Consider the following 27631-nt stretch of genomic DNA (forward strand, 5'->3'; position numbering starts at 1 on the left):
ACGTCACAGCTAAACAGTGAGCTTGAACTCGCGACTCTCTGTAGGCTCATCACCATGAGTGACTTCTTTCTCACATTGTTTTCACCTTGTCATTTGACAAATATTGATTATAGTCGCTTTAAGTAAATTATCACTCCGTGTCAATCCTTCCTGTAATGTGTGAATCCCAGCGGAATACCACTTCTCCAATCTATAAGGAGCGTCGCTTTAATATCTTAAGTATTGGACAGCACACACCTGCAAGGGCAAACTGTCGATTTGCTTTTCTGACAGAGCATCAAAGAAATAGCTTCCCAGAGGAGTTGTAATCATTACAAACAGCTACAGGCAGTGGGGTGATGGGCTTTTTCTGATCCTGGCAGATTTCCACCTATATAGTATTCCACAGGCGCCGAGCCTGTGTGTGTGACGATGTGAGGTTTTTACCAACGAGCTTTTCATTTTGGGAGAATTTAATGTGAAAGGGGCGTTTATCATATTTACAGACATACAATAACTCGTGGGGAACGTTTATCTTTCAGGTAAACAGCGACGTGACTAGAAAAAAGAATTAGGGGAAAACAGTTCCTTCCCCTCACTGAGTTAGTGTTCTGAGAACAGCTTGGTTATTCAGTTATGGGATGGAGTTATTTCTGAGTTTGTATTATTACTTTTTTAATATTGTAAATTTCTGAGTGTGAATGTCTTCTCCAAAACTGCACAGTGCCCTTTAAAGGTTCAAATCATTTGGCATGCCATATACATCACTGGATTGATAAAAAAAAATCTTATTTGCTTACTCTTTAATTACTCATCCAGGATGGCAGAACATTGTATTGTATAATTGCATTAATCTCTACCCAGCTGACAGTGAGTGAGTGACGGCCAATTACATCTCACTGCTCGCTGTGGAAATAAAGATTAGCAATTAAACGTTGCTGAAACTTAGTAAAGATTAGCCGATGCAGGTTCATCTCTCACTCGGGGAATGTTTTAGCTATAGTGATTAAGACTGACCGAACACGGATAACATTAGCTTTTATAATTGGACGCATTGCAGATGTGGCCCAGCTGATATTTCCATTATCGAGGGTCATTAAATGCACACTCTCCTCTGGTTCGTTCCTCACAGCTCAAGACAGGAAAGACGTGTTTCATGTTTTTCTGTCGTACAATCACAGGATGACGACATTGAGAGGAAAAACCTTGAAGCACTCGGAATACAGCAATAAAACGTCTGTCTGCTTTGTATAGTTTAATAATAATAATAATAATAATTATACATTTAATTTATATTGCGCCTTTCAGGGTACCCAAGGACGCTAAACAAAGTCGAACATACAAAACAAAGAATAGATGGAACAAAAATACATATAAGACAAAGAACTAGAAAAGTTGATTGTTGGGGCTGGACCTAGAGCTGATAGGACTTATTGAAGAGAAAGGTTTTTAAGTCTTTTTTGAAGTTCTCCAGAGAAGTCTGTTTGCGGATTTCAGCTGGGAGAGTGTTCCAGAGAGTGTAGTAGTAGTGTAGTAGTTTAGTGTTAACCAGTATCACTCCAGGTCATAGCAAGGCTTCCTGAGCAGTGATTTGTTTTATCACCCGGGATGATGGGATCAGGGCCCAGAAGGAAGACACAGCCTCGCTCATAGAGCTTGCCCCAGTTAGAAACAACTGTTGGTGGACACCATGAGGTGTGCATTCAGTGTGTGTGGGTGGGTGTTCACAGCTTACACTCGCTGTGATCTTGAACAAATGATCTTTCTTCATAGCCTGCTCTTTGCCAAGTCAAAGATGTTTTCTATGTATATCCCTAATAGCCACAGTCTAACCTGATAATTACTGTAGGCGTATGTGAATGTTGCATTGTGACACCCCACCATCTGTCTCTATGTTCTCCATGTACGTTACATCTATATGCTGTAAACTCTTTAATTAAGCTTTCACTTTTTTTGGACACGTCTCACAGGCCTGTCAAACAATCAGTTTGTGAGTGCAGTCAACGTCAGTCACCTGTGTCACATCGTACCAGAAAATTATACAGTTAGGAAAAATAATTTGAAGATGTATAGAATACAGACCTCAGATATTAATGCTCGCTGAACATGAATTAAATCGCCCACTCTCGTCTCCAGCTGGGATATTAGACTCAGAGCTCAGCATTACCGCAGCATGCTTTAGCTCATAGCAAAGAGCTGGACTGTTATCAGTGTAGACGAGCTGGTTTTATCTTTCAAAGGACATACATTTTCTATTTTTTGAGTATTTCAAGAAATATCTCTAAATGGCCTGACTGAGAAAGATAAGTAAGCCCCGAAAGTTCAACGGCACTGTGCAACTTTGTAATGATTCACTCACTCTTCTTCCTCTCCCTTCTCATTAGTGTGTTAAATAAAATATAAATGTAATATATTTCCATCCTGAAAATGTCTAGGAGCTCCTTTTTTTCACACAAACATAGTGAGTAATGGCAGCTTAAACTTCTCCGTTTAGTTTTTTCCACTTTTTAACTTTTTACTGATGTGAGTAAGAAACTCATGCAGTACTGACTTGGTAAAACGTTTTACTTTTTTCGTGATCAGTATTAGACATGGAGGTGTAGATCCAAAATAGGTACACATTGAAAAAACAGATAATGGGAGAGTTTTCCTTTGGACCTATGATCCTTCATTGTTCTGTATGTGCACTTTATACTGAATGTGTAAAAGGTACAAAAAGAATTTGAAAATAATTTGTTTTTTTGGATTTTTTAATTTCCTTCATTAAAGTAATCTGCAAGCGGTTGCTTTTGATTACAAACCCACAATTATTCACCAAGTCTTCCTCATCTCTTCAGAGCATTTTGGTATCTTTAATGTAATTATTTCATTTTACGAGCAGCAACTTTAATGCTTTGGTTCACTCTCAGCGAGCTCATCAAGCCTGTTTTCAGTGAAAAAGTCAAAACAGGAGATGGACAAAGTAAGTGTCTCGCTGATGAACACGGGTGCGTAAATATATTCTGATGGCTCTTCAAGTAGATCGGGCTCTATCTGTATGAATACTTGTATCTTCAAACATGGCACAAAAACATGGATCGCTCTGTTTATGCACTCTGTTATGTCGGAAGGCTGTTTATGCAGCGTCAAACATATTCAAACCTTTTCAGGAAGGTGTCTTTTAGCCTTCCTCACATTTTTTTTAGAGCATGACAGGTGTCCAGGCGTTCATGCCCTCAAAAAAACAAAAAACAACAGTAATTGTGTTTTCCAAGGAATAGTACTACCTTCTCTCCCAGAATGTGATGAAGAGATTGATACTGCTCTCATGTTTATGCACACAGCAGTTGGGTCAGGAGGTAGCTGGTTCTAACCTGCTTAGAATAGCAGGAAAGACAGGCAGCAGAGGAAGCAGGGACAACATCTTCACCCCAAATCATACTCATTTTATCTAGAACTAATTAACTAAATATACCTGCTTTTCTTATATAGTGTTAGCTAAATAATATTACGATTTTCCGCATCAATGCCAACTACTATTTCTAAGCTAACTTCAGAAAAACAAAATTAATATCGACGCATGTATGTAGAATTATTTCAGTTAATTCCACTCTCAGTCCACATTTGCTACATTTAGCTAGAACTGCCATTACTTTCCTGAAACACTGACTGCTCTAAGTGCTTTGCTGCTCTTTGAGTGTGGTGTTAACCAAACAATAAACCCCAACAGTGCTCTGAATTTATGAACAATCCAGTTTGTGCCAGAGGGCGCTCTGCCGCGAACACAACCATAGAGTCAGCTCCATTTCTGCCGGATGTGAAACGAAGCAACCATTCTAAACTCATTTGCCACATAAACTTTATAGAGTGACAATATCAATGCAGTTTTTATAGATAATTCTGCTCATCATCATCATCATCATCAACACCAACAACAACAACAACAAATTCTAGTGATATGGCTTTAATTCTAATCGTACATTTGAATCAATTAGACTGTTGAAATAATGTTTTCTACAGTTGTGGAAGCTGCATATACTATAGCACATACTCAACTCCTTAAGTGTCATGACATTCAGAGACTATATAACTTGTGCAACTTCAGCAACTGAATCCCTGACAGACATCTTGTTAGTTGAGGCTTGACATTTTCTCTCCAAAGGGCACCTCCTCTCCACATTTGCTGCATTTCTATGAATATCCCGCATGAAGCATAGATCTGTAAAATACACTGAACAAAAATATGAACGCAACACTTTTGTTTTTGCTCCCATTTTTCATGAGCTGAACTCAAAGATCTAAAACATTTTCTATATACACAAAAGACCATTTCCCTCAAATACTGTTCACAAATCTGTCTAAATCTGTGTTAGTGAGCACTTCTCCTTTGCCGAGATAATCCATCCCACCTCACAGGTGTGGCATATCGAGATGCTGATTAGACAGCATGAATATTGCACAGGTGTCAGAAAACCAGTCAGTATCTGGTGTGACCACCATTTACAGCATAGAGTCGATCAGGTTGTTGATTGTGGCCTGTGGAGTGTTGGTCCACTCCTCTTCAATGGCTGTGCGAAGTTGCTGGATATTGGCAGGAACTGGAACACGCTGTCGTATACGCTGATCCAGAGCATCCCAAACATGCTCAATGGGTGACATGTCCGGTGAGTATGCTGGCCATGCAAGAACTGGAATGTTTTCAGCTTCCAGGAATTGTGTACAGATCCTTGCAACATTGGGCCGTGCATGATCATGCTGCAACATGAGGTGATGCCATCAATAAAATGCACCTCTGTTCGTTGTCCATAACATACGCCTGGCCATACCATAACCCCACCGCCACCATGGGCCATGCATGGTTATGCAAACTGATTGTTGCAGCAGCTGTCCGGGTGGCTGGTCTCAGATGATCTTGGAGGTGAACATGCTGGATGTGGAGGTCCTGGGCTGGTGTGGTTACACGTGGTCTGCGGTTGTGAGGCCGGTTGGATGTACTGCCAAATTGTCTGAAACGCCTTTGGAGACGGCTTATGGTAGAGAAATGAACATTCAATTCACGGGCAACAGCTCTGGTGGACATTCCTGCAGTCAGCATGTCAATTGCACGCTCCCTCAAAACTTGCAACATCTGTGGCATTGTGCTGTGTGATAAAACTGAACATTTCAGAGTGGCCTTTTATTGTGGCCAGCCTAAGGCACACCTGTGCAATACTCATGCTGTCTAATCAGCATCTCGATATGCCACACCTGTGAGGTGGGATGGATTATCTCGGCAAAGGAGAAGTGCTCACTAACACAGATTTAGACAGATTTGTGAACAATATTTGAGGGAAATGGTCTTTTGTGTATACAAAAAATGTTTTAGATCTTTGAGTTCAACTCATGAAAAATGGGAGTAAAAACAAAAGTGTTGCGTTCATATTTTTGTTCAGTGTAGATGCGGCTGTGCGTCCTGTCATCTTTCTTAAGGGCAATGTTTTATATGAGGTATGCACACACAATATGTCAGTGTGCTGTTGCAGGGCATAGGTCAGAAATCATGTATGGTGTGTGACGCGCATGAATGTTGACTGTGGGATGTCAGGTCAGTGACCTCAGCCTTCATCAACACTGACTGCTCCTCACACTACTCTTAGTTTTAATAACAGGTCAGATTGTTTGACGTATTCGAGGAATACTTTTGTATCAAATAAAATTAGCAAAATGTTCAGCACAAAGGTATTTCTGAGGAAACTATATTTTGAGTAATAATCTGACAACTTGTATTTCCAAAATCCAAGGTTATCTCGAATGACTCATACTCTTTGTTGTTGTGGCAAAGTGCTTTATAGAAAAGACCATGTTTACCACCTGCGTCCATAAATCTACCAGGCTTTGATAAATATTTTGCCTCTGGGGCATTTTGGAAAGAAATCACCATGTAATGGAACTGAGACAACCTAAATGACTAACGGCGTCCCCATGCATCCGCTCATGTTTGGCCATTTGTCTTCTCTGCATCCATGCGGTCTACATTCACTTCCGCATCGATCTGTCATGCAAAAACTAAAGATGTTCTGAACTCATAGATTTTTACTATATTGTCCTCATGTTAAGCTGATCATTTTATACTTCACTTGTTTATGGCAGTGACTGGGAAATCAGCCAACTCAGTTATTGAGTTTATCACATCTATAAAGGCAGGAACGCCCTTGATCAATGTCACTTCAAAGACAAGAGGGAGGAGCCACTTAAAAACATCTCTTTAAGCCTGAGTTATAAACACACTGTAAATAAATGTAGTAGAAGAAACTTAAAGAACAGAAATCTGCTGTCTATTCAGTTAAGGCATGTAAAAATGGTGAGGACCCAAATGCAGACCGTGTACACCGTGTAGCAGGCAGCTAAAATCCAAAGTCCAAAATGCAAAAGCATACAAAAAAAGGCAGGCAAAGGAAGTTAAAACTCAAGAGAAAGGAACAGAAACACAGGAGGAGCAGGAGACAGGATGAAAACAGACATACTGACAAAGAGTGATTGGAAAACACAGGCTTTTATACACAGGAATGATTAGCAAATGAAACACAGTTACGCATCTGATATCCTATTATCACTTATCACAAAGCAGCGTCTATGTTTGATTGAAATGTTCTGTTTGGTCCAACTTCTTTGAACAGTGTGGTGCAGTTCGTCTGTGTCTGAAGCTTTGATGTCTTTTCTTGATGCTTTCACTGCAGGAGTCCAGGTGGAACCACCTGTTTTCCTTCCTGGCGGTGCCAGCGGTGCTGCAGCTGTGTGTGCTGCCCTTCCTCCCCGAGAGTCCTCGCTACCTGCTGATGGAAAGGAGGGATGAGGCCGGAGCAGAAAGAGGTACCATATACATGTGCCATCCCTCTCACTCAAGTACATCTGCAGAATGTGTACAGTCTGCCACACTATAATCTAGTACATCTTTGTGACTCTCTGTTCTTTACAACAATCACACCCCCACACACTTCTAGAGCTGCACCACTGCACACATTACCAATGCTCTGTTTTCAAGCTTCAAAATGAAAAACTCTTAACAGGTAGGGTCACAATTGTTAAAGTCTATCTTAAAACAATAGCCATGAGCCCATGTGAATTCTGAAACACGTTTTGTTTGCTACAGACTCTGTCCTCCTGTTTGTATTGGGTATTGTTTTAAGGCACATACGAAATATTGCGAACTTGTTCTTTAATTCATAGAGCAAAACTCATTTGCTGAAGTCTTGGCTTTAACACAGAATATCGTTTAACAGTAATCCACATGAAAAAAAGAAAGAAAAAGAAATGCAGTTTCTTTTATTTTAAAAGTTTTCAGAAGTTATTTGTAAGCCCCACTCAGACTGGATATACTGTATCTTTGGGAAGAGAGTGTGATATTAACATTACCTGGCCAGAACAGTCATTTTAATGGAGTCCAGAGCACGTACGTAATTTATAAAGACATCTCAGAAAATAATTGGACTCAACCTGCCTGCACTGGATGGCATCTTCAGATCACGCTGCCTCCGCAGAGGCAGCAGTGTTTTGAAAGACGACACCCAGCCCCTGTCACCCCTATCCGTACTACAGAGCCCTAAAAGCTCACACTTCCAGGCTCAAAAACATTTTTACCCAAGAGCCATCACTGAAACGAACTCTTATAAACAAATAATTAAAGCCATAGTGAATTTACTAGTCCTGCTGTAATCTACAGCCTACCCTGAGAAAGAGCTTTTCCCACTTTGAAAAATAATCAGTTCAGTAATGACCAATGATCAGAATGTCTAATAGGTAACCACTATATGGACAGAACTGTATTCTCCTTTTCCCCAAATGTTGTGCACAGTTTGTGTACAATGGCACCATTAAAAGCATGTGAAACTTGCAATCAGCAGTTCCTGTTGGAGATGTTCCTATAGCTGCTCAGATGACTTCTGAATCACCTGAATGATTCCCAGGCAACTTCTGAAGTGTCTTTTTTTCTGTGATTTCTAAGTGGATTTATGTAGGTTTATCCAGGAGGAACACTGGGGATAATATCCTCGAGAGGTGTGAGTCACACCAAATTATATCAATATGTGTCTCATGTTGGTGCGTTAAACTCTGACTGAGTTAAGAGAAGGAGTGTGATGACTCAGATTCCCCTGACACAGTATCTCTGCCTCATGTCTCTCCCTCTGCGCCTCCCTTTCAGCTTTGGGGGAGGCTATTTGTCTTATATCCTGTTGAATATTCACGTCATTTACATAGTATATCCTGTAATTCTGGTAAGTTTTTAATTCCCATTGTGGTATCTTTAAGGGTAAGATATGCACAAGACCTGTAAACACACCTCAACGTATTAAATTTGTGGAGTTACCCTTTAAGTAATGGATCAGAATACCTCTTCCCCTGCCGTATTTATGATCAGTACAAATACCACACTGTAAAAATACTTCACATAAAAGTCCTGCAGACCTTACTGAAGTAAAAGTATGTAAGTATTATCAGCAAAATATACAATTTTTTTTATATAAATATACAATTTGCATTAAAATGTTCCCTGTCAGAGCTTTACTATGATATCTGATGTTTTTGTACTAATATTATTGCTGCATTAACGTATATGTTGCATTTTATGGCTGTATGTGTTTAAGATTTATCTTATTTCAACTACTTTGTATTTTCACTGGAACAGTTGTGAAAAATGTAACCTGGAATATAAGTCGTAACCAAAGCTGTCAGACAAATGTAGTGGTGTAAAAAGTACAATAATGTAGTTGAGAACAGGTATCGAGTTGCTTGAAATGGAAATCCTCATGTAAAGTAGGAATATCTTATTAACATGACATCATACTTCTGTTGTTTTTAAGGAAATTAAACTTGTTACAAGAATTATCCGTGCTCATGTGCACGACATTCTCAGGGATGGTACTAACTGCGCCAACTTGTGGCCATTAATAAAATCCCACCATCCTCAATGGATGAATCAGTTACCACCAATTTTACTGACAATCAAAGCAAAGCTCTATTGGCGCAGAATCGTGTGAAAAATTTCCCACTTACAGCGCCGGCAGCAGAATCTGCAGTCACACACATTTTCTGTGGGAAGTGCAAATATGCTAGTTTAAAATGCTATAGTGTTTCTCTTTTATTAATCTCAGGAGAGACCTTTCAGTGGGAATCTGTTGACAGTCAACAATAATTCACATGCCATGACAGCAATATTTCCAAGATTTTTAGTATCTTAAGAGTAACCGTGCCATGCTGTACATATGCGCGCTCGACTCTCAACTCATCTGCATGCATTTTAAGACAGCACAGACTTTAACAGACTTCATAGGAGTAACTCTAGTGTGATCCTGGTTAATGTTCAAATGCTGTGACATGAGAAGAAACAGCATGGGGTAGAGGCAGAGCTCAAACTGCATGTGTTAACGAAGCATGTAGAGAAATGTGACGTCAGATACGACTTTGATCAATTTCTCTGGGGTGTTTTGAGCTCTTTGATGTTCACGTCCATACATTATGGATGGGTATTCTCTGAAGGTTTGGTTGCTTGTGTTCTTTGTAAAATGGCGCATCCTGTTTGTTTCTTCTGAGCCCAGACTTACACAAAAGTGTCAGTGTCAGAGGACTTTACAGCTGATGAAGCAGTTCTTTTGATGTCCATACTTGATAAAATGAGAGGATCCTCTTCAACAAGGAGTTTTTACTCTGCAGTATCGATCATTTTAGCATGTCAAACAGAAAGTTTGTTTTACCGTACTTCTTATTTTTGTGCTGCAGCTTTCTGGCAATAAAATGCCAGAAATTCATACAAAATACAGTATATACATGAAATAGACAGGTTTGTCATCAAAATGACATTAAGAAAAAGGGGAAACATTTGAAGCAACAAAATGTCACTTCCTGTTGCTGTGACTCATCCCCAGGTCGTAAAATACTGAAGCTTTGGTTGGCAGCTCGGGTCAGACGCGAACCTAAACCATTAGTATTTGACGACCTGGCGATGCTACTCAATAATCAATCATCTCTCGCCAGGAAGTTACATTTTGTTGCTTTCCTGTTTGATTTCATGACATTTTGTTCTAGTTAATGAAATTGTCACCACTGCACACGTACAGCAAGTGAGACATAATGACACCTCGGTGGCGTCTGTTCTCCTCCCTTACTCATTTTACGAGAATAACCAATTAACAATATCTGACGGAAACATGAGTAGATATCAGGAATGATACATAATGCTTACACCACAAGTGTCCCCTTTGGAGTGGATTTTGGCACAGCACATACCAAACAGAGTTAATGAAGAAAAACTGATTCGCTCAAGAACTGTTTAAGGGCAGTGTGGATAGCAGAAAGCAGGAAAGCAGACCAAAATTGAACTCAAGTCATTTGGTCTGAGTCTCAAGTGAGCCCCAAGTCATTTTTTCTCAGGCAAGTCAAGTCACAGGTTGTGACAAGTCGAGTCCTTAGTTAAAGGTGCTATATGTAAGAATTGGCCACCTGTCGAATTCATACTCACTACAAAGTGGGGGCATTATATCACCAGAGTAACCATTAATCTCTGCTAATTGTAGCCACCGTTAGCTAGTTAGCTCAGTTAGCCTTGCAGCCAGCGGTCCGGATGATGAGCTTGGAGTATCGGGGTACAGTTAGTGCTTACACCGCTAGCATTGGAGCTTTGGACCCGGATGGGCTAAGCTAGTTGGTTAGCATGCTAACTTCAGAAAATATCTCTTCAACAAACATGGACGTTATGAAGTCAAAACTGTTATTCCTTCACATTCTTTGGATAATTTTAGTTTATGTTTTCAACTAAAATTCTTAGATATTGCACCTTTAAGGCAAGTCAAGTCCTAAGTCACGTCAAGAATAATAGTTCCTTGGAATAACTCCAATATTAAGTAAGTCCAAGTCGTGTCTCAATTCATTTATTCTCTCTCAAGTCAAGTTGCAAGTCATCAAAACAGTGACATGAGCTGAGTCAAGTCCAAGTCTCTGAATTTCTGTGTGTGATTAGAAACATATTAAATATGTTGCAGGCGTCGGACGAAAAAACAGCTCTGCGTTCAAACAATGACAGGTTTTGCATTTGTAGGAGTGTTGCTTTAGGCACCAGTCACACGTGGAACAGGATCCGCAGAATCCAAGGCCTTCCCCAAAGCTGAAAGGGAGGCGCAGAGGGAAAGACATGAGGCAGAGATACTGTGTCAGGGGAATCTGAGTCATGAGTTTTAAGGTTTTTCATGAGACAGGAGTTTACAACTACTATTTCATCTGTTGTTACTATTTCTGCATCATAAACAATCGAAACCAAAATGAAATGTGCCTTGTCAGATGATGTAATTTTGTATTGTGGAAAAAGTCAAGTCAGGTTTTTTTTGGGTTTTTTTCTAGACGAGCCTGTGTTTTATTCCTGGAGACCTCTGCATCGGCACCTCGCTGAGCCCCATACAGATAAATAAGGGGGGAACCCTGGAATATTTTTTTGAAAACAAATAATGTCATTACTTTATCTATATTACAAAATATCTTAGTCTAAGTCCATCACAGCAAACGTGATACACAACAGGAAACAGCAGAATCATAACTCACTATTATTTCCATCAGCTCCATGTGTCATTAATGGTGATGAGCAACAATTGCAACAACATTATATTAACCTGGAAGTAAAGACAACTTAAACTATTTCAAAGGCAGTGTTATTTTCCAGATCAAATTAATACAAGTAAAATAAAAATCAGACTGCATCTGTTTGAAGTCCTGGCAAGATATACATTTAGCACACCACTGTCATTATGCTGTTATCTTGTTTTGGTATGTTAACTGTGGGAAAGAGAAAAACATTTTATTTTGAAGCTTTTAAAGGTCCATTAAACACTTTGATATGCTCATGGTTCCTGACATTTCTATGCATATCAGGAAAGTGTTTTGCCTATCAGTGCTTTTTATGACAAATACCAATGGTGTCTCTTTGAAAACTCATTCTAACTTACAGTGCAGTTAATCTGCAAACCTTATCGTTTGGTATTCAAGGACGACACTTGTTCCTCTCTTGATGAAGTACTTCTTATTTTTAGCTCACTTTCTCGTTATGCCCCCCATCTTTGTTTATTGCTGCTCTCACCAAATAAATAACTTCAGCCTTGAGTCTGCTCAACCAATTGGAATGAGGAAGATTTTTCTCTATTTACTGACACAGAAGACAAAAAGAGAAGCGAGCAAGTGAATTCTTATCTATAAATCAACCACAGTTCAGCTAAAAACCATAACAAAAGTGTTTACAGTTTCAATCTTATGCCGAGTTCTGAAACTATTAAAGGCTAAAGTAACTGTTTTGGTTTATTATTTAGTGAAAAACGCAGGGGCATAACCAGTGGGTGGCATGGGGTGGCGTGGGCAACACCTACAATCTAATCGGCGACCCATGATAAACTATGATTGGCTATCTGCTTGGGCAGAGACATGACCTTATGCTGCATTCATGTGTTCCTCGGATGGTCCCATTTCCCAAGCTGAGAAGTCAGTCTTCTGACTTCGGTGTGTTCAGGTGCAACAAAAGAAGTTGTTTTGCATTTTATTGCTCAGAGTGTTTAAACAGCATGCTGTTTCAAATACTTGAGTGAAATGAAAGAGCATAGGAAACGATACATTGACTATACAATAAATGACTTTGGTAAAAGTTTTACCATCGACCCAATGTTTACTTTCGTTTGGCATGTTCCAGCATCATTTGACGTCAGCTCGGCAACTCATGTACCAAACTTTTCTCCGACTTTTCCGACTCTAGAGGGCATTCACATGAATTATCCCAGTTGGACAAACGATTTTCCGATAATTCCAACAGCTCATGAACACACAATTAGTTCAAACCATCTGTTTGTAATTTCCTTGGCTAGCAAACACAGAAACAGATTAATTAAACTGTCTTAAATTTCCAGGATGGCTGTAATTCTATGTATCTTGGGCTGTGTTGCAAGAGGTAGATTGTGGCATTTCACTGTTGCACATTTTCTAGCACATCATAGATTTGAAGTTTTGCACAATTATGCCAATACTATATTTTGTCCACACAGGCTTATTTATTTTAATTATTGTTGGTACTGTTATAGTTACAAAAAAGGTGAGGACCCAAATGCAGATGCAGCAAGGTAAGAAACAAAAAGTGAGCTTTAATTACATTAGCTTCAAAGACCAAAGATCAAAAATACAAAATGCAAGCAACAAAAAGAATTAAAAAAAAAACTATGAATACAAAAAAACAAATGTATCTTTAAATCAAAACACAGGAACAACAAATGCAAACATGACATACAAACGACAAACAAAGCCACCGGGAAAATGTGTTTCGAAGCACGAGACAACTGGCGACAATGACTGGCTGTGTGAAAAGCTCCTTGAGGAAGAGATGAGTTGTCGGTGAAAGGACATCCTGCCCACTGCCAGCCAAGATTTTGCTGGCACGAGTCTGAAAAGCGCTGCAGATCCGTGTTGTTGCCTTGTGTTACAAAGCTGCAGTAGGGGAATTGTTGTCAGCACACAGAAATCTTGAGGGGTGGCCCTGTAATGTCCTATTATCATCATGCAGTGTCAGACAGGAACAGCATGTTCTCTTGCACCCCATCTTGTCTCTGGCACGGCGCACATCAGCGGTGGTCCTGCCCTCCATTTAAAGGTTACAGAGGTTGTAGATGAGATAGTATTGTAAACTAAACGTGGTCAGTGTGATTGCCAAACTGCGCTTATTTTTTTAGGATTGCCTTGACCCCACTTTATTCAGTGTTCATCTCTCTTTTCTAGCACTGAACCTACCAACACATACAAAAAGCACACGTTTACTTTGTACCGTGACTATAAAAAAGAAAGCATGACATGAAGTCTCACCTTCTCAACACAGATCCAATCATAACTCACCGCATGTTTCAGTATGTGCTTGTTTTTAAAAAAAATCTTTCTCTCTCTCTGTTTATATATAATCATTGTCAGAATGGCTGAAAGCAGGAGGCTGAGGTCACTGGCCTCTGTTTACAGTAAGGCGTGCGAGGTATACAGCAGTTTTATCTCCTTTCCTTGCTTGTAGTTTCTGTCTGATATCAGGCTCTATGTGATTAAGATCGTTTTGCTGTCGCTCCCATTTGTGCTCCTTCAAAAGACTATACAATAAATATCATTAATAAACGGTACATTTCTAATTAATCAAACTTTTGTTGATAGTTATTTCACAAACAATGGAAATGTTCATAAACCATTCATTAAGCAAATTATTATAATGTTGCAAATTATGTTTATAAACCCTTACAGTTGCTTAATAAATTGTTAACAAAATATTTCATGGTTTGTTAATAGTGAAATAACTATTATCTAAAGTTTAATTGACTATAAAAAAAAAAGTTACATACATACATTTTCCTGATCAGTGTCCTTTAATTGTAGGTATCTGCTACTTATATTTACCTGAATGTTGAACAAATAAATACTAAATCTGACACACCTTATTTTTCATGAACTACCTGAACCGAATACTGAAGGTCTCCGCAAAATATTAAGTTTATGAGCTCACATTACTGGAATAATATGAATGAAAGGGACTGCATGTGCCTCCTGAAAGAATTGAAAACGTCGCTCTGTTGGAGTTGTGGAATAACAGAAACACTCCTGTGATTGTACGGATTGTTACAGAGTGGAGGGTTTTCCCTTACAAATGATCCTCGGCTGTGTGGAGAGCACTTTAACCAGACAACAGCCAAGTTTAATTTTGGCCTGTCATGACAAGCGAAATGCTGCCACTGTGGAGGCTGACTGGCTGTGCAAAAAGAGAGCCGCACTGCAACCCTGGCAGGCTGAGTAACATGCAGGAAAGAGAGGCTTGATTTTCATTAGCTTCATTTTAGCTGACACCGATCATTGTAGCATGCCCTGACTGATACCGACTTTTTATTATTTATTATTTTGGAACATGTCTATTGAGAACACATTAATGAGCCACACCAGTTGACTTGTTCCTGCATTACCACCAACATAAGCATGTGTATCTTATCAGTGCACAAAATGTTTTAATAAAGTGTGCAGTTTAAAATAGCCTCTAAAATAGCCTTTAAAAAAGATTTACATCATCAGTAGGAACTAATGGTCTTGGGCGCCAACACAGGCCGGGAAACTATTGTAAAGTCTGAAACTCTTGAGAGATGGCCTATAAATGAGACCTTTCATTAGTATTGTGGACAATATAAAAATATTGAATAATTTAGGGCTTCATTTGTGCCAGAACAGGATCCAGGACCTTTTAGGCTGCTCCTCTGTCACTATCAAAATCTTTGAATACATTTTGATTAATGTTTAATGTTATTTATTCTTTCATTCCTTTTATTCCCATTGAAGTTCCCACTGAAACTCAGAAAATGACTTGTGGATGCATTTTAATTCTGATTTTAGAGAGAGAAATCATTCAGGTTACGCCTGAAGCTGTGTGTTTTATACCACACATGTTTTGGCATGTGATTATTGTAAGTGCCCCGAGCAAGTGGGCATCTGTGTTATGAAATGGTGAAGTGAGTATGGCTAAATCGGAGGGTGCATTTGTAGTTGCGGAGCAGATCGATCGATAGACAGACAGAACATATCACTTTGTTCACTTTCTTCGCGAGCTTGCTTTTCGCGGTTGCAAATAGAGCTTCCAGCCCCAATTCAATTTCTCCTGTAACAATCAACAGAAGGGAGATGAAAGGAAAGTGAGAGAGAGTCAACGGGAGAGAGAAAAGACAAACAGAGAGCGCTGCAAACCATAAACAGCTGTTTCTACGCACCTTCCCCTGCTGATTTTGGGTGATTATTGTGAATGCTCTGATTACAATCTAAATAAATGATGCTGTTTGAGGTAACATTTTTAGTTTTCTTTAGTATTAACAGCTGGCACCTAGGCATCGTCCAATGTGCTCCAGACACTGTGGATTTCTCTCCCCCTGACCCACCAGAACAGCATCCACCCTGAGTATCCGATAGACTACCTGATATACAAATTAATCATCCTTTAAATTCAAATCAAATCAAAATGTGTCCATATTGACCCTCTACTCAGTCCCTTAAATACTGAGATCCTGCTAAAAAGGCTTTCTGTTCCCACAGTCATGTTGTACAATCGGTCTGTCAGTCAGGCTGTATGGTGCTGTAAAGGCTGTTTGTAATTCTTCCTTGTGGCCCTGCGAGCGCTCAGGCCACAACAGTGACATTGAGTGGAACCCCGCTGTCCTCCTGCAGGGAAAATAAAATGGGTTGTGTCCATGGGGAGAATGACACTGTTACACATCCCACCACCATCATATAAACATCAATATCATGTAGTGCTACTGACACCGACGGCCCCAGTGTGACTCTGGATTAAAGCAGGTTTCCATATTTTCAATCAGCAGGGAAAGTACTAATTTGGATAATAATTAGATTGAGGTAAGATCTCATGGAGGGCAACATGATTTCTCTCCTTTCCTTCACTCTCTGATGGCTCTTACATCGCTGTAGATTTTTTTCAACACATCCGCACACCTAAACGACAGAATAAGTAAATTCCCAATGACTTCCAAAATGACATATATGACTGCAGTCAGGCACCTTATCTACACGATTTAGGAAAATACCATGGTTTGATGTGAGTTAAGTATGTTACCTAAGTTAAAAAAGTCAACATTGACTTTGGTTTTACACAAACACAAACAGTGGTCTCCCGGGTGAAAGTCCTGCTTTCTCATCAGTCCACTCCAACATCCTCCCTACATGGACTTTGTAACTCTTTAGACTATGTCACCTGACATCCTCCTTTGCTCCAGTCATTGCTGTCTACCAATAAACATAAATATGGCTTGTAATAAGCTGCTTGCACAATACGGCTGTGAGGATGGTCTGTTTCTTTTAAAAAGTGTTTTTTAAATATTTGCCTTTTTACACATAGTAGCTGACGAAATAAACCATATTCACACGGCAGCCATTTTACTCTTGTTTTGTCAGATTTGTCAGATTTCAGAAGTTTATACAACTCACAACGTCGAACACAGCTCTATAACATTATTCCAGCATTTGAGCTTCCCACCCTGAGCATGGATTGCACCTGCTCCTCAACGCTGGTCAGAGGCGTCTCATCCACGGTGCCCCCGCCTGTTTTATTTGCAGACCTTTTATTATACGCCAATTTTTCTTTTGTTCTTCTTCTGATGTCTTGGTATCTCCTTTTCACTTCTTCCACTGTTCGCCTGTTTTTTCCAACAGCATTAACTTTTTCACCGATTTTCTCCCACACGGCGTTCCTTTGCGCGACCGTCAGATTCCTTTGCTGCAGCTCATTGAAATGTTTATTCGCTTCCTCTACCAACACTTCTAATTCCAAAGGGTCGAATTTCACTTTGTGCTTTCGCTCTCTCAAACTCGCCATGCTGAAAACCATGAAACACGCTAAACCCTCATTTAAATAGGCGTGTCTCCAACTCATTTGCATCTGTTGTCATTTACGCAATCACTATTAGTAAATCGCCCGCAAACCGCGGTTCAACCCCACACGCAAATTTCTAGATTGCGCACGCAGATTAGTACAAGCAATTTGGGATCTTAGTAGATCCGGCCCAGAGTTTACTAAAAAGAAGGTTTTTGAACAACTCATGTTAACAGTCGCTTGCTCCGCTCGCCACCGTCCTGCCAGTCGAGATGCGTCGATCCCCTTTAAGGATTTAGGGGAATTATGATATATTATGTGAAATAGTTCTCCTCCTCCTGTGAGTGCAGAATATACGTGTCCAACATGAGAATATTATTTTTTAGGGCCACTATATGGGATATAAGTATGTAGGACGAGGACATTCCTTTGCTGCACACCAGGGAGTTTCAGGCTCGTATTTTCAGTATTTTAACTCATGCCTCACACATGCTGCACCATAACACCCTGGAGTCCTTGGACAAGGTTTGAGTTTGTCTTCCTGCCCCTGGGTAGTTGCTGTCCACTCTGTGAAGTGTCCAACTCCCACATAATAATGAGCTGCTTTAAGTCTCTATCGGTGTGGAGAGATTTGATATTCTGGATCATTTCCTTAACCTGTACCCACCTCGACGTCCCATAACCCCTCAGGATTCACCTTTACAGGAGAAGGGATTCAAGAGAGGGAGGACGCGTCTTTACATGCACTTATTCCCACGAGTCCATCAGATTCAAGTAACTCATGTTCATACAACGTTCAGCTGGTCATGCTGTAAAAGAAACCTGGTTACAACGTGTTTATAGTTCTGGTTAAAAACCTTGTGCAGGCCTCTGACTGAGAGAAAAATGTAGCTATGATAATAATAATAATAATTATGATGATAATAATAAATGATATAGTTCACTGATATACTGCAGTCTGTGGCCCAACAGGTGGAAAGTAACTAAGGACTTACTTTCCACTTCCTGTCTTTGTCTTTTCCCCGCCCTTTTTCTGTGTACACCTGTGATTGGTTAGTTAATCAGTTTTTTTGTTGCCTGCTTCCTTACTTGTCACTCTTTGTTGGATCTATTTTTGTACTTTGTATTTTATACTCTTTAGTTTTATCGGTTCCTCCTCATAGCCTTTTCTTTGCCAACTTTTATGTTGCTTGCACTTTGGATTTTGTTGACTTCAGCTTTATTTTATCAAAGCTCGCCTTTTGTTTTGGAAGCATGTACACTGAGAACACAACAGGACCAGACTTGAGCTTGAGGATATGCTACTAATCTCTCTATAAATAACAAAGCCATGAACTCCATTCTATTTAAGAATGATCCCCATGTAAGAGGTCCTACACTTCACAGAAATATTAAAACAATCTAGACAGTATATACAGTTGTTACAGTGCGTTTGCTTAACATGTTGTCAACTTTACAATGATGATATAGAACCAATCACAGTGTCTGTTTACAATAACTTTCAGGTAGAAAACCCCTGCATCAAGCATTTGCTGACATGCAATTAAATTGTCTTTCTTCATGATTTGACGTCAGAGTGTTCGTGTCTCATTCATCTAAAACACGTTTGATGCTTTAATATGTCATTAATAACAACACTGACCAACATTAGGTTGGAGACCGCTTGACTTTACCCCAGACAACCAGTTGTTCTGAGATGTTGCTGTTGGGTTCACTGTAAATCTGACAACTTGACTTCACTTAAAAAAATCGAGGAAACTGAGTGCCTCAAAATTATCAAGTAAAGACTAATAATTTTAAGTTGTTGAAACTTTTTTGCTCAGAAATTCTCAACTTCTTTGATCGCAATATGATGGGTTTTTTTTTAGGCTTCTTGTGCCCTTTTTTAATTGTGGATATAAATGTATTTAACATTGTGTGTGTGTGTCTGTGTGTGTTTGTTTGTTTGTCAGCCTTCCAGAGGTTTTTGGGAAAGAAGGATGTGTCCCAGGAGCTGGAGGAGGTCCATGCGGAGGCTCGAGCTCAGGACAACGTACAGAGAGCATCTGTGTTACAGCTGCTGAAGAACCCAGCTGTGCACTGGCAGCTCATCACCATCATCATCACCATGGCCTGCTATCAGCTCTGTGGCCTCAACGCTGTAAGATGAAGCTCTTACTTCACCTCTTTCAAGATAGTCAGTGTAATCCTGTTTTCTGTGCTCTCTTACAGCGCAGCACATTTAGGACGTTGTTATTATTTTCTATTTAAAAAGTATGTTTTCTTGGGTTAGGGTTAGAAAATCTATTGAAAAAAATAATGAAGTTCAGATAAAAAGAATCAAAATTTGGAAAATAATTGATATATACAACTTATTTTTATTCATCAGTGGTATGGCAAACATTCTGTACATCAGCCAGAGACTTTCTACAAAATGCTCTGTCACACCACTGGTCAACATTGTCTGTCAGTTTTGGCCTTGGTGAGAAGATTCTGGAGGAAAGTGTTGAATGTTTCCTTTTTTGTTTTTTACTGGAGAGGCTCAGACGTTCTGCTTTCTCCTTTCCAAACCATGCACAACACGCCCAGTTGATTGTGATGTTTCTCCGCTTCACTGACTTTAGGCAGTGCTTTATTTTGGTCACCACAATCTCCAGGGAGAAATACGTCTCTTTAGCTGTCAAATGATCCACTACGTTCACCAGCTAGTCACTGATTAGCCATCTGTCTGCCAGTGGTACTAGACAGGTAGTGAATACGAGCTTTTTCACAGAAAACAGTGTCTGCTGCTACTGGGAATGAAGTTGATGGGAGTGGTGGGTCATAAACTAATACTACTACTACACTAATTTAGGGGGAGTGCAGAGTCAGGTGAAAAATGACTGAGGGTTCGTCAATTTGACCAACCTTTGTCACTCTGACATAGACGTCTGATCCATTGTTAATACAGGGATAGCAGCTTTAATGTGGAGCCTGGCTCACTCTCACATTGGAGATGTAGATTTAATCAAGTCAAAAGCTTTTTATTGAGCTACTGTAAGAAAGAGCTCCTGTGTCCTGTAGCCTCAGTCAATTCGCCACAGGACCGCTTAGAAATGGATACTGCATAAAGACACAGACATATAAGCGTTTTTTTGTTGTTGAGCTGATACAATGAAGACATTTCTGTATAGGTAAAGCATTTCTCCATTATTCCAATACGCCCCCTGTGCTCCGAGCTGCTAGCTGCACAGCTAACTGAGCTAACTAGCCAATGGCAGCTAAGGCTGGCAGCAGTTAGCAGTTACTCTGGTGATATGCTGTCCCCTATTTGTTTTGAGTAATGATACAACAGGTGGACAATTTTTTCACATATTGCACCTTTAACTGAGGAAATGCTTTGGCATGCTGTCACACATATCACATTTCTATGAGTGACAAATAAGAAAAAGAATCAGTGGAGCAGGTGTAGAAACACATTGCAAACATGCCCCCCGGCTTTGTGCATGCACAGGTGTGACCTCGTATTTGTGGTCTCTTTTTGAAAGAAGATGAATAAGTTATTTTCATGGCTTTGTTGTAAAATTATATTCTGAGTATTTTTTTCATCTGCATCGGTTTTATCTGTTATAGAAGGTTTAAAAAATAATGTTACAATGGTGAAATATTACTCACCATTGAGCTATTCATGCAGTCCCCAGGATCAGTCTTTCTTTAGACATGAGAACCAGTGGGCATGAAGAAGTCCTTGTGACTTACTTTGTCCTGTGCACTTTGTTGATGGATAGAGATGTTTAACCATCTCCTGCTGTTCTTCAGTGCACTCGATAGGTGGTAATGACTGTGCAATTATGGGACCTAGACTGTCTGGGTCTAGATATCCTGCATGACGCAACACTTCTGCTTATCGCTGCCCTTCCACCACTTAAAATAAAAAGACAACAGTGAAAGAGGAAAATCTGACTTTCGATTACGTAAATTCCATCAACAAAAAACATTGAATTAGAAATATTTCACGGTAAACTTAAAATACTGACACTGTTCGTAAATCGATGTTGAGAAGAGAAGTAAGCTCATGTTGTATTGAAAAAAAGGTGCAGTTTGAAAATTCCATGTGTCCATTAAAGGACAAGTTCAACCAAAAATGAAAATTCAGTTATTATCTCAGTCAGATGAAGTTTCATAGTCCACAAAACATTTCTGGAGCTTCACAGCTGAGCAGCATTCTCCTGAAGAACTGAAGTAGATGAGGACACGTTTTAAAATGTAAAAAAACAACCGAAAAAAAACCAAAACAAAAAATGGCTCCTTACAGCTCGTCCTGTGTAATCTCCAGACGTTCTGAGAACCCAAATTGATTTTGAAAAGACACATTTACTCCCTCAACACTCAGTCGAGCTCATGCACACACTTCAGACTGGTTGTGCGCTAACGCTTAACAATCATTTTTAAGACTAATATTCCTGAATTGTGTACAATACATGACAATTAAATGTTAGCTTTTCTCAAATTCATTTTATGAGAATATCATCAAACGTAATATCTGTGCTGAAATGTTTATATTTGATAGGTTGATTGACTTTTCAGTGATATAACGCAAAGCTAGAAAAATCATGAAGCTGATCTGAATTATCATAGATATGAACAGGACTTGATTTGCATACATTTTCATCCCAAGAAGACAGGAATGTAATTTAGATTGCTCAGGAGGTCTTTATTTGATTTCATTCCACTTCCCCATCACCATTAGACCTGTCAAATAACTCCCATAAAGATTATAGTCTGAGGATGACATGGTGATCTCACAAAGGCTCATTGTGCTGCTGGGGATCTGAGTGCTGATGCTACAGTTGACAGCTGAGAAACATTCCTGCCACCAGTCACAGCTCCAGTGTTCTAGCTTGTTAAAAAAAATCACAATTTCTGACAATTGCCTGCATGTTTGGTATTCTCCTCGTTCCCTGTCAAATGGACCACTGGAGAAGAAGCCAGGTTATAGGAGAGAATGTGGAGAAAAATGACAAATATTTTGCTTATTGAGATTTTCAGCTGCAGGGCATGTTAAATTCAAAGAGGTCTTTATTCATGTTTTTAGAAATGTTAATGGTGGTGTTAGTCTGGTTATGTGTTGGCAACAAGGGAGGGCCACAAGAAATAAACTTGAAGCATTTAAAGAGGCTTCTGATGGAATAAAACAGAAGTAGATGGACTTAAAGCGCTTGTCACATTCAAACACGTTAACACACTTGTGGGCGGATGTGGCTCAGGAAGTAGAGTGGGTCATCTAGTTATAAGATCGTGGTTGAATGTGACAAGTGTTGTAAAGCACTTTGAGTGGTCAGTAGACTGGAAAAGTGTGATAGAAATGCAACTTCATTTACCATTTATTTATGGTAGAGGCTGCCATGCAAGGTGCTCATCAGGAGCAATGCAGCGTTTCCTGTCCAAAGCGCCTCACGATATTCCTTTGCTCAGCTCAGTCAGTGAGAGGGACAATGATGGCTTAAAGCGCCTTGTAGAAACATGATATTACACCCTGTTGTGACATTTAGGTGGTCACTTGGATTCAGCCTGAAAACTGTTTAAAAATGTGACACAAACATTATAATCATGTTTATATTCCTTAAAGTCCTGATGAAATGGCTAATCGAGTGCTGTTTGCTTTGGCATAATTAGGTGTTTCCTGTAAAAACAGGCAGCAGCTAATAACGTGGAATCTACATTATGCCCCAATTTGACAAAGGGTTCAGTACCGAGGTGTTTTTTTTTTGCCAGGTTTGGCTTCTGGCAACCTGTGGCTGAGTCACCAAGGGCCGCTTACCCAGCTAACAGCAGTTAGCGTTACATTCAGAAGCTATGAGAGCTTACTCTGGCGACAAAGCTACCGGTATCTGTCAACCAGGAAACTCCATTAATCACCTTGGCAGCTGCTGGTTATCAGTACGTTTGTCAGCAGTTACATTAGCAACAAGTAAAGCTATAAGTCCAGAGCTGGTCAAGGCATAGCAGCCCGAGGGCAAGGAAACCAGCAAATAGTTTCTCCATGAAACATGACCCAGTTTCACCCAAATCACTGAATGAAGGTACAAAGGTGGGCTTTTGTACAAGTTATAAAGTTGTATTTTTGTACAGTAATCTGTGAGGTCTGGTCCCAAGCAACACACCCCTCTGCTGATGTTCTTCTTTTTATACATGCATGGCAGCTTAATGATATAAAGAAAAATTAATATACAGTCATGGAAAAAATTATTAGACCACCCTTGTTTTCTTCAATTTCTTGTTCATTTTAATGCCTGGTTCAACTAAAGGTACATTTGTTTGGACAAATATAATGATAACAACAAAAATAGCTCGTAAGAGTTCAATTTAAGAGCTGATATCTAGCCATTTTCCATGGTTTTCTTGATAGTAACCAAAATCACTTAAGTTCTTACATCAATAGCTATGGCACTGTACTGCCAAAAACACTGCTTTTAAGCATTCCATGTTTTCTTTTCTGTTTGCTTTAAACACATGATACACACAGGAGTTAGTACTTGATTGCGTAACCATTGTTTTTGATGACTGAAGCCATGCGTCTTGGCATGCTCTCCACCAGCTTCTGACATTGTTCTGCTGTCACAGCAGCCCATTCCTGTTGCACAAATTCAAACAAATTTGCCTTGTTTTTGGGCTTGTGGTTCTCCATTTTGAGTTTGATGATTTTCCAGGATTCAGATCTGGTGATTGAGCAGGCCAAGGCATGGTGCGAATGTTGTGGTTCTCCATCCAGGCTTTAACTGACCTTGCTGTGTGGCAAGGGGCATTGTCTTGTTGGAAAATCCAGTCATTCGAGGCAGGAAAGAGTTTTCCAGCTGATGGAAGAAGACTGTTTTCAAGAGTAGCCCTGTACATGACCTGGTTCATTCGCCCTTCACACAATTGCATTTGCCCTGTTCCTCTCATACTGAAACAACCCCAGATCATCACTGATCCACCCCCATGTTTTACTGTAGGGGCAAGACAGTCTGGTTTGTAGGCTTCTCCAGGCCTCCTCCTAACCAGTAAGTTAGCTGGAGTGGGCATCAACTCAAAATTGGATTCATCACTGAAGAGAACCTTAGCCCAATCATCAACAGTCCAATCCTTGTGATCCCTAGCAAAGAGTAACCGGGCCTTCCTGTGCCTTTCGTTGATGAAGGGCTTCTTCCGTGCTCTGTGTGACTTCAGACCAGCTTCAACAAGTCGGTTTCGAACTGTCCTTGCCGAACAAGTCACATTTCTCGACAGTGCCCACTCATTTTTAAGGTCCCTGGAGGTCTGACGACGATTCCTGACACAGGAACGGACGAGTGCACGGTCATCTCGTGGGGTAGAGAGACGTTTCCTGCCGCGGCCAGGTAGCAATTTGGTAGTGCCGTGTTCGGCTTGTTTTTTCTTGTTGTAATGAACAGCTGTCTTGGAGATCTTTAGTTTTTTTGCTACCTGTCTCTCACTCATGCCAATTTCCAGCAGTGCCAAGATGGCTGCCTTTGTGGCTTCACATAATTCTTTTGTTTTAGGCATTATGTGAGAGCTGACAACTTCTGAGTTGTGCTATGGCTTGAATGTAAGCAGGAAACCACTCTAAGCCTTTGCATGTGCAGTGCTGCTTATGACATGAAATGGCCTCTTATATACCCTGGGAATACAATTAAGCTTAAGAATGTCAAATAGGACATAAAGTATTATGTGATCAGCTGCATTTTTTGTCGTGTTCATTGTATTATACCTTTAGTGGTACCAGGTATTAAAATGAACAAGAAATTGAAGAAAACAAGGGTGGTCTAATAATTTTTTCCATGACTGTACGTCCTTGAGTGCAGGATGAGTCATCAACATTTTAAATGATTTTCCAGGAAGTTACAAACTGTAAAATACCATTCAAAATACTTACAAAATGGCTTTTGCCACTATTGGGGCCTGATACTGGCTTCTAGGTGAGGTGCTGTTTATAAAATATGAAAGTAAAAATGAATTTGAATTACTTTTCATAGATCTGGTACTACACTAATGGGATCCTTCTGGAAGCAGGCTTTGCCAAGAACATCATCCCCTACATCACACTGAGCACCGGGGCCATAGAGACTTTGGCTGCCATCGCCTCGGTGAGTATTGAACTTTATGACTTTACATCTATTTGATTCTGAGCATTAAGCTGCTTTTGATATAAATAAAAAAAATAAAAAACTATAATAAAAACTCATTTTGTGTGTTTTGTTTAACTTTAAGGGGAAAAAAAAACTGTGCATCAGGATGAATTTCGCTGCACGAAGCGTTACATTTCAGACAAGATGTAGTCGCAGTGCAAAATGCAGTAAGAAAGGCAGACTACCATCTCTCTTCATTAATTGAGTGTGTTTATGCCCTGTGTGGGCTGCGATCTATTTCTGTGATTCCTCTCAGCACAGTCCCGTTGAAGCTGATCTTTGATCTGCAGCAGGGAGGAGAAACCCACTGAGTGACTTGGCTGCGAGGTGACTGACTTCAAACACCAGCATGTACCCTTCAGATATCGGTTTTCTCTCCTGCCCTACCATTTTTCACCATCATCCACAGCCAACTCAACAGCTACTGCCTTTGATGAACACCACCTTTCTTCTATTGCAATTAATAATAATAATTAGACTGGCGTTCACAATAAAACTCATATCCAGCAGTAAGACAAATTAGATTAATTAATTTACTTATAATAAAAGGATGTGTGTAGCTCATCCACTGTCAGGAAAAAGCAAACACATACAAGACAGCAGAGTTTTTGACATCTTTTCTGAAGGGAAGCAACCTGTGTTAATATTTCATTCCTACTGATTTGTATGAGCCTCATGTTCACCATCAGGGGAACCTTGACATCCGATGAGAAAGATTAATTTGATTTGTGGTTTCAGGAGCGTCAAATATTGATGATATTCAAATCAAAGTCTACCCCTGGCTGTAAATTGTGACTTTTTTTTCATTTAGGTGGCAAACATTTCAAAGGTGAGGTTTAATCCCCAAAAATCCTGTGATATGTGCTTCTTAACATGACAAGTTGAATACACCACAGGGTGCACTCAGCTGCAGCTCTGATTCCATTAGTGATGCCTTCACACAACACAGAGCTGCCAGCACACAAACAATACATATCGTGTGTTTTCTCACACATGTGCACGTCATTTTCATACTCCAGATCAACGAGGGGTAAAACACTGGCAATAAAAAGCTCAGTTTGTGCACGAGCAGGTCAGCTGCTATATGTATACGACCCCTTTCTATAAACACTGAACATCTGCGAGGAAAGATTACATGCCTTTTTGCATCTGCAGTTTAGTGTTAATGAGTTTTGGGAGTACCCAGGCACCATCCTTCCTGCTATTGCTCCAAATTAAGATTTTCTCTACGACTACAGGCAAGACAGAAGGAGAGGGCTGTTGCTTGTGGATTGTTGTGTGAAAATGAAAACGTTACACAACATGTATATATCAAGGAATTGTTTGAACCTGTATAATTTATTTTATATAGAAAGTTTTACCAATTTACTTAATTTACTTAATATAGATTTACATATTACATATTTCCATTGTTGTTCCATTGTTGTAATTAGTCACTTCCCACCGATCTATTATTGTTGTGTATCGTGTCACAGATGGCATGTTCAGCCACCCCTCCATGCTGGTCCTGAGGTCCCTTGGACTGGTGGTAGCACTATGAGTATGTTTTGGTGACTTTGGCCCAATCCCAAACCCGCTTTGCTTATTCATGTCTATGTTTAGGGTATCCCAGTTCTTGATGGGGTAGAGGGTTAGGATGAAATGTTGAGGACTACAAAACCCTCCAAACTGAGGTTTTATTAGAGGCATAGTTTGAACCAAGGGTCTATGAGAACTCTCTGTTGTATTACGATTATTTTCTTTACAACAAGCATAAAACAATTGCTACTCGTTTGCTGATGTCTGGGTAGCTAACTAACTAGCTAGCTAATGATATTGTAATTGCTGATTTGTGCATGACAGTCCCACATTCTGATGTATTCAGATGTATTTTTAGAGAAATGCTAAATGTGATAATACTGGTATTGACACAGTAACGCAAGAGAAATCACCACATCACGTCTGTTTACATAAAGGTGATTGACGCCAAATGATAACATCTTGAACAGCTGTCCTATTTCATAGTGGGAGATTGTAAGGGAGATTGGCAAGGGGGCACTGGAAAAGGAACACAAAATGGAAATGGGATTGGGCCTTCCTGACTGGTTGGAGTGACTGTCCCTACAGTATGTGGTTGTACAGGCGAAGCAGTGACTGTATCACAACTGAAAAAAACAACCAACCA

The 27631-nt window shown here is 39.9% G+C and overlaps 1 protein-coding gene across 4 annotated transcripts in view; it reads left to right on the forward strand.

Annotated features, from left to right (window-relative positions):
- The window catches only part of slc2a9l2 (solute carrier family 2 member 9, like 2), a 115648-nt gene that overhangs the window by 36744 nt on the left and 51273 nt on the right, over positions 1 to 27631 (forward strand). For all 4 annotated transcript variants that reach the window (XM_073467806.1, XM_073467807.1, XM_073467804.1 and 1 more), the window contains 3 exons: positions 6675 to 6807; positions 19294 to 19481; positions 25315 to 25425. In XM_073467806.1, the coding sequence (XP_073323907.1) occupies positions 6675 to 6807; positions 19294 to 19481; positions 25315 to 25425 (432 nt within the window). The remainder of the gene's footprint in view (positions 1 to 6674; positions 6808 to 19293; positions 19482 to 25314; positions 25426 to 27631) is intronic.

Source organism: Pagrus major, chromosome 6 (genome assembly GCF_040436345.1).
Source record: "Pagrus major chromosome 6, Pma_NU_1.0".
Lineage (NCBI taxonomy): Eukaryota > Metazoa > Chordata > Actinopteri > Spariformes > Sparidae > Pagrus > Pagrus major.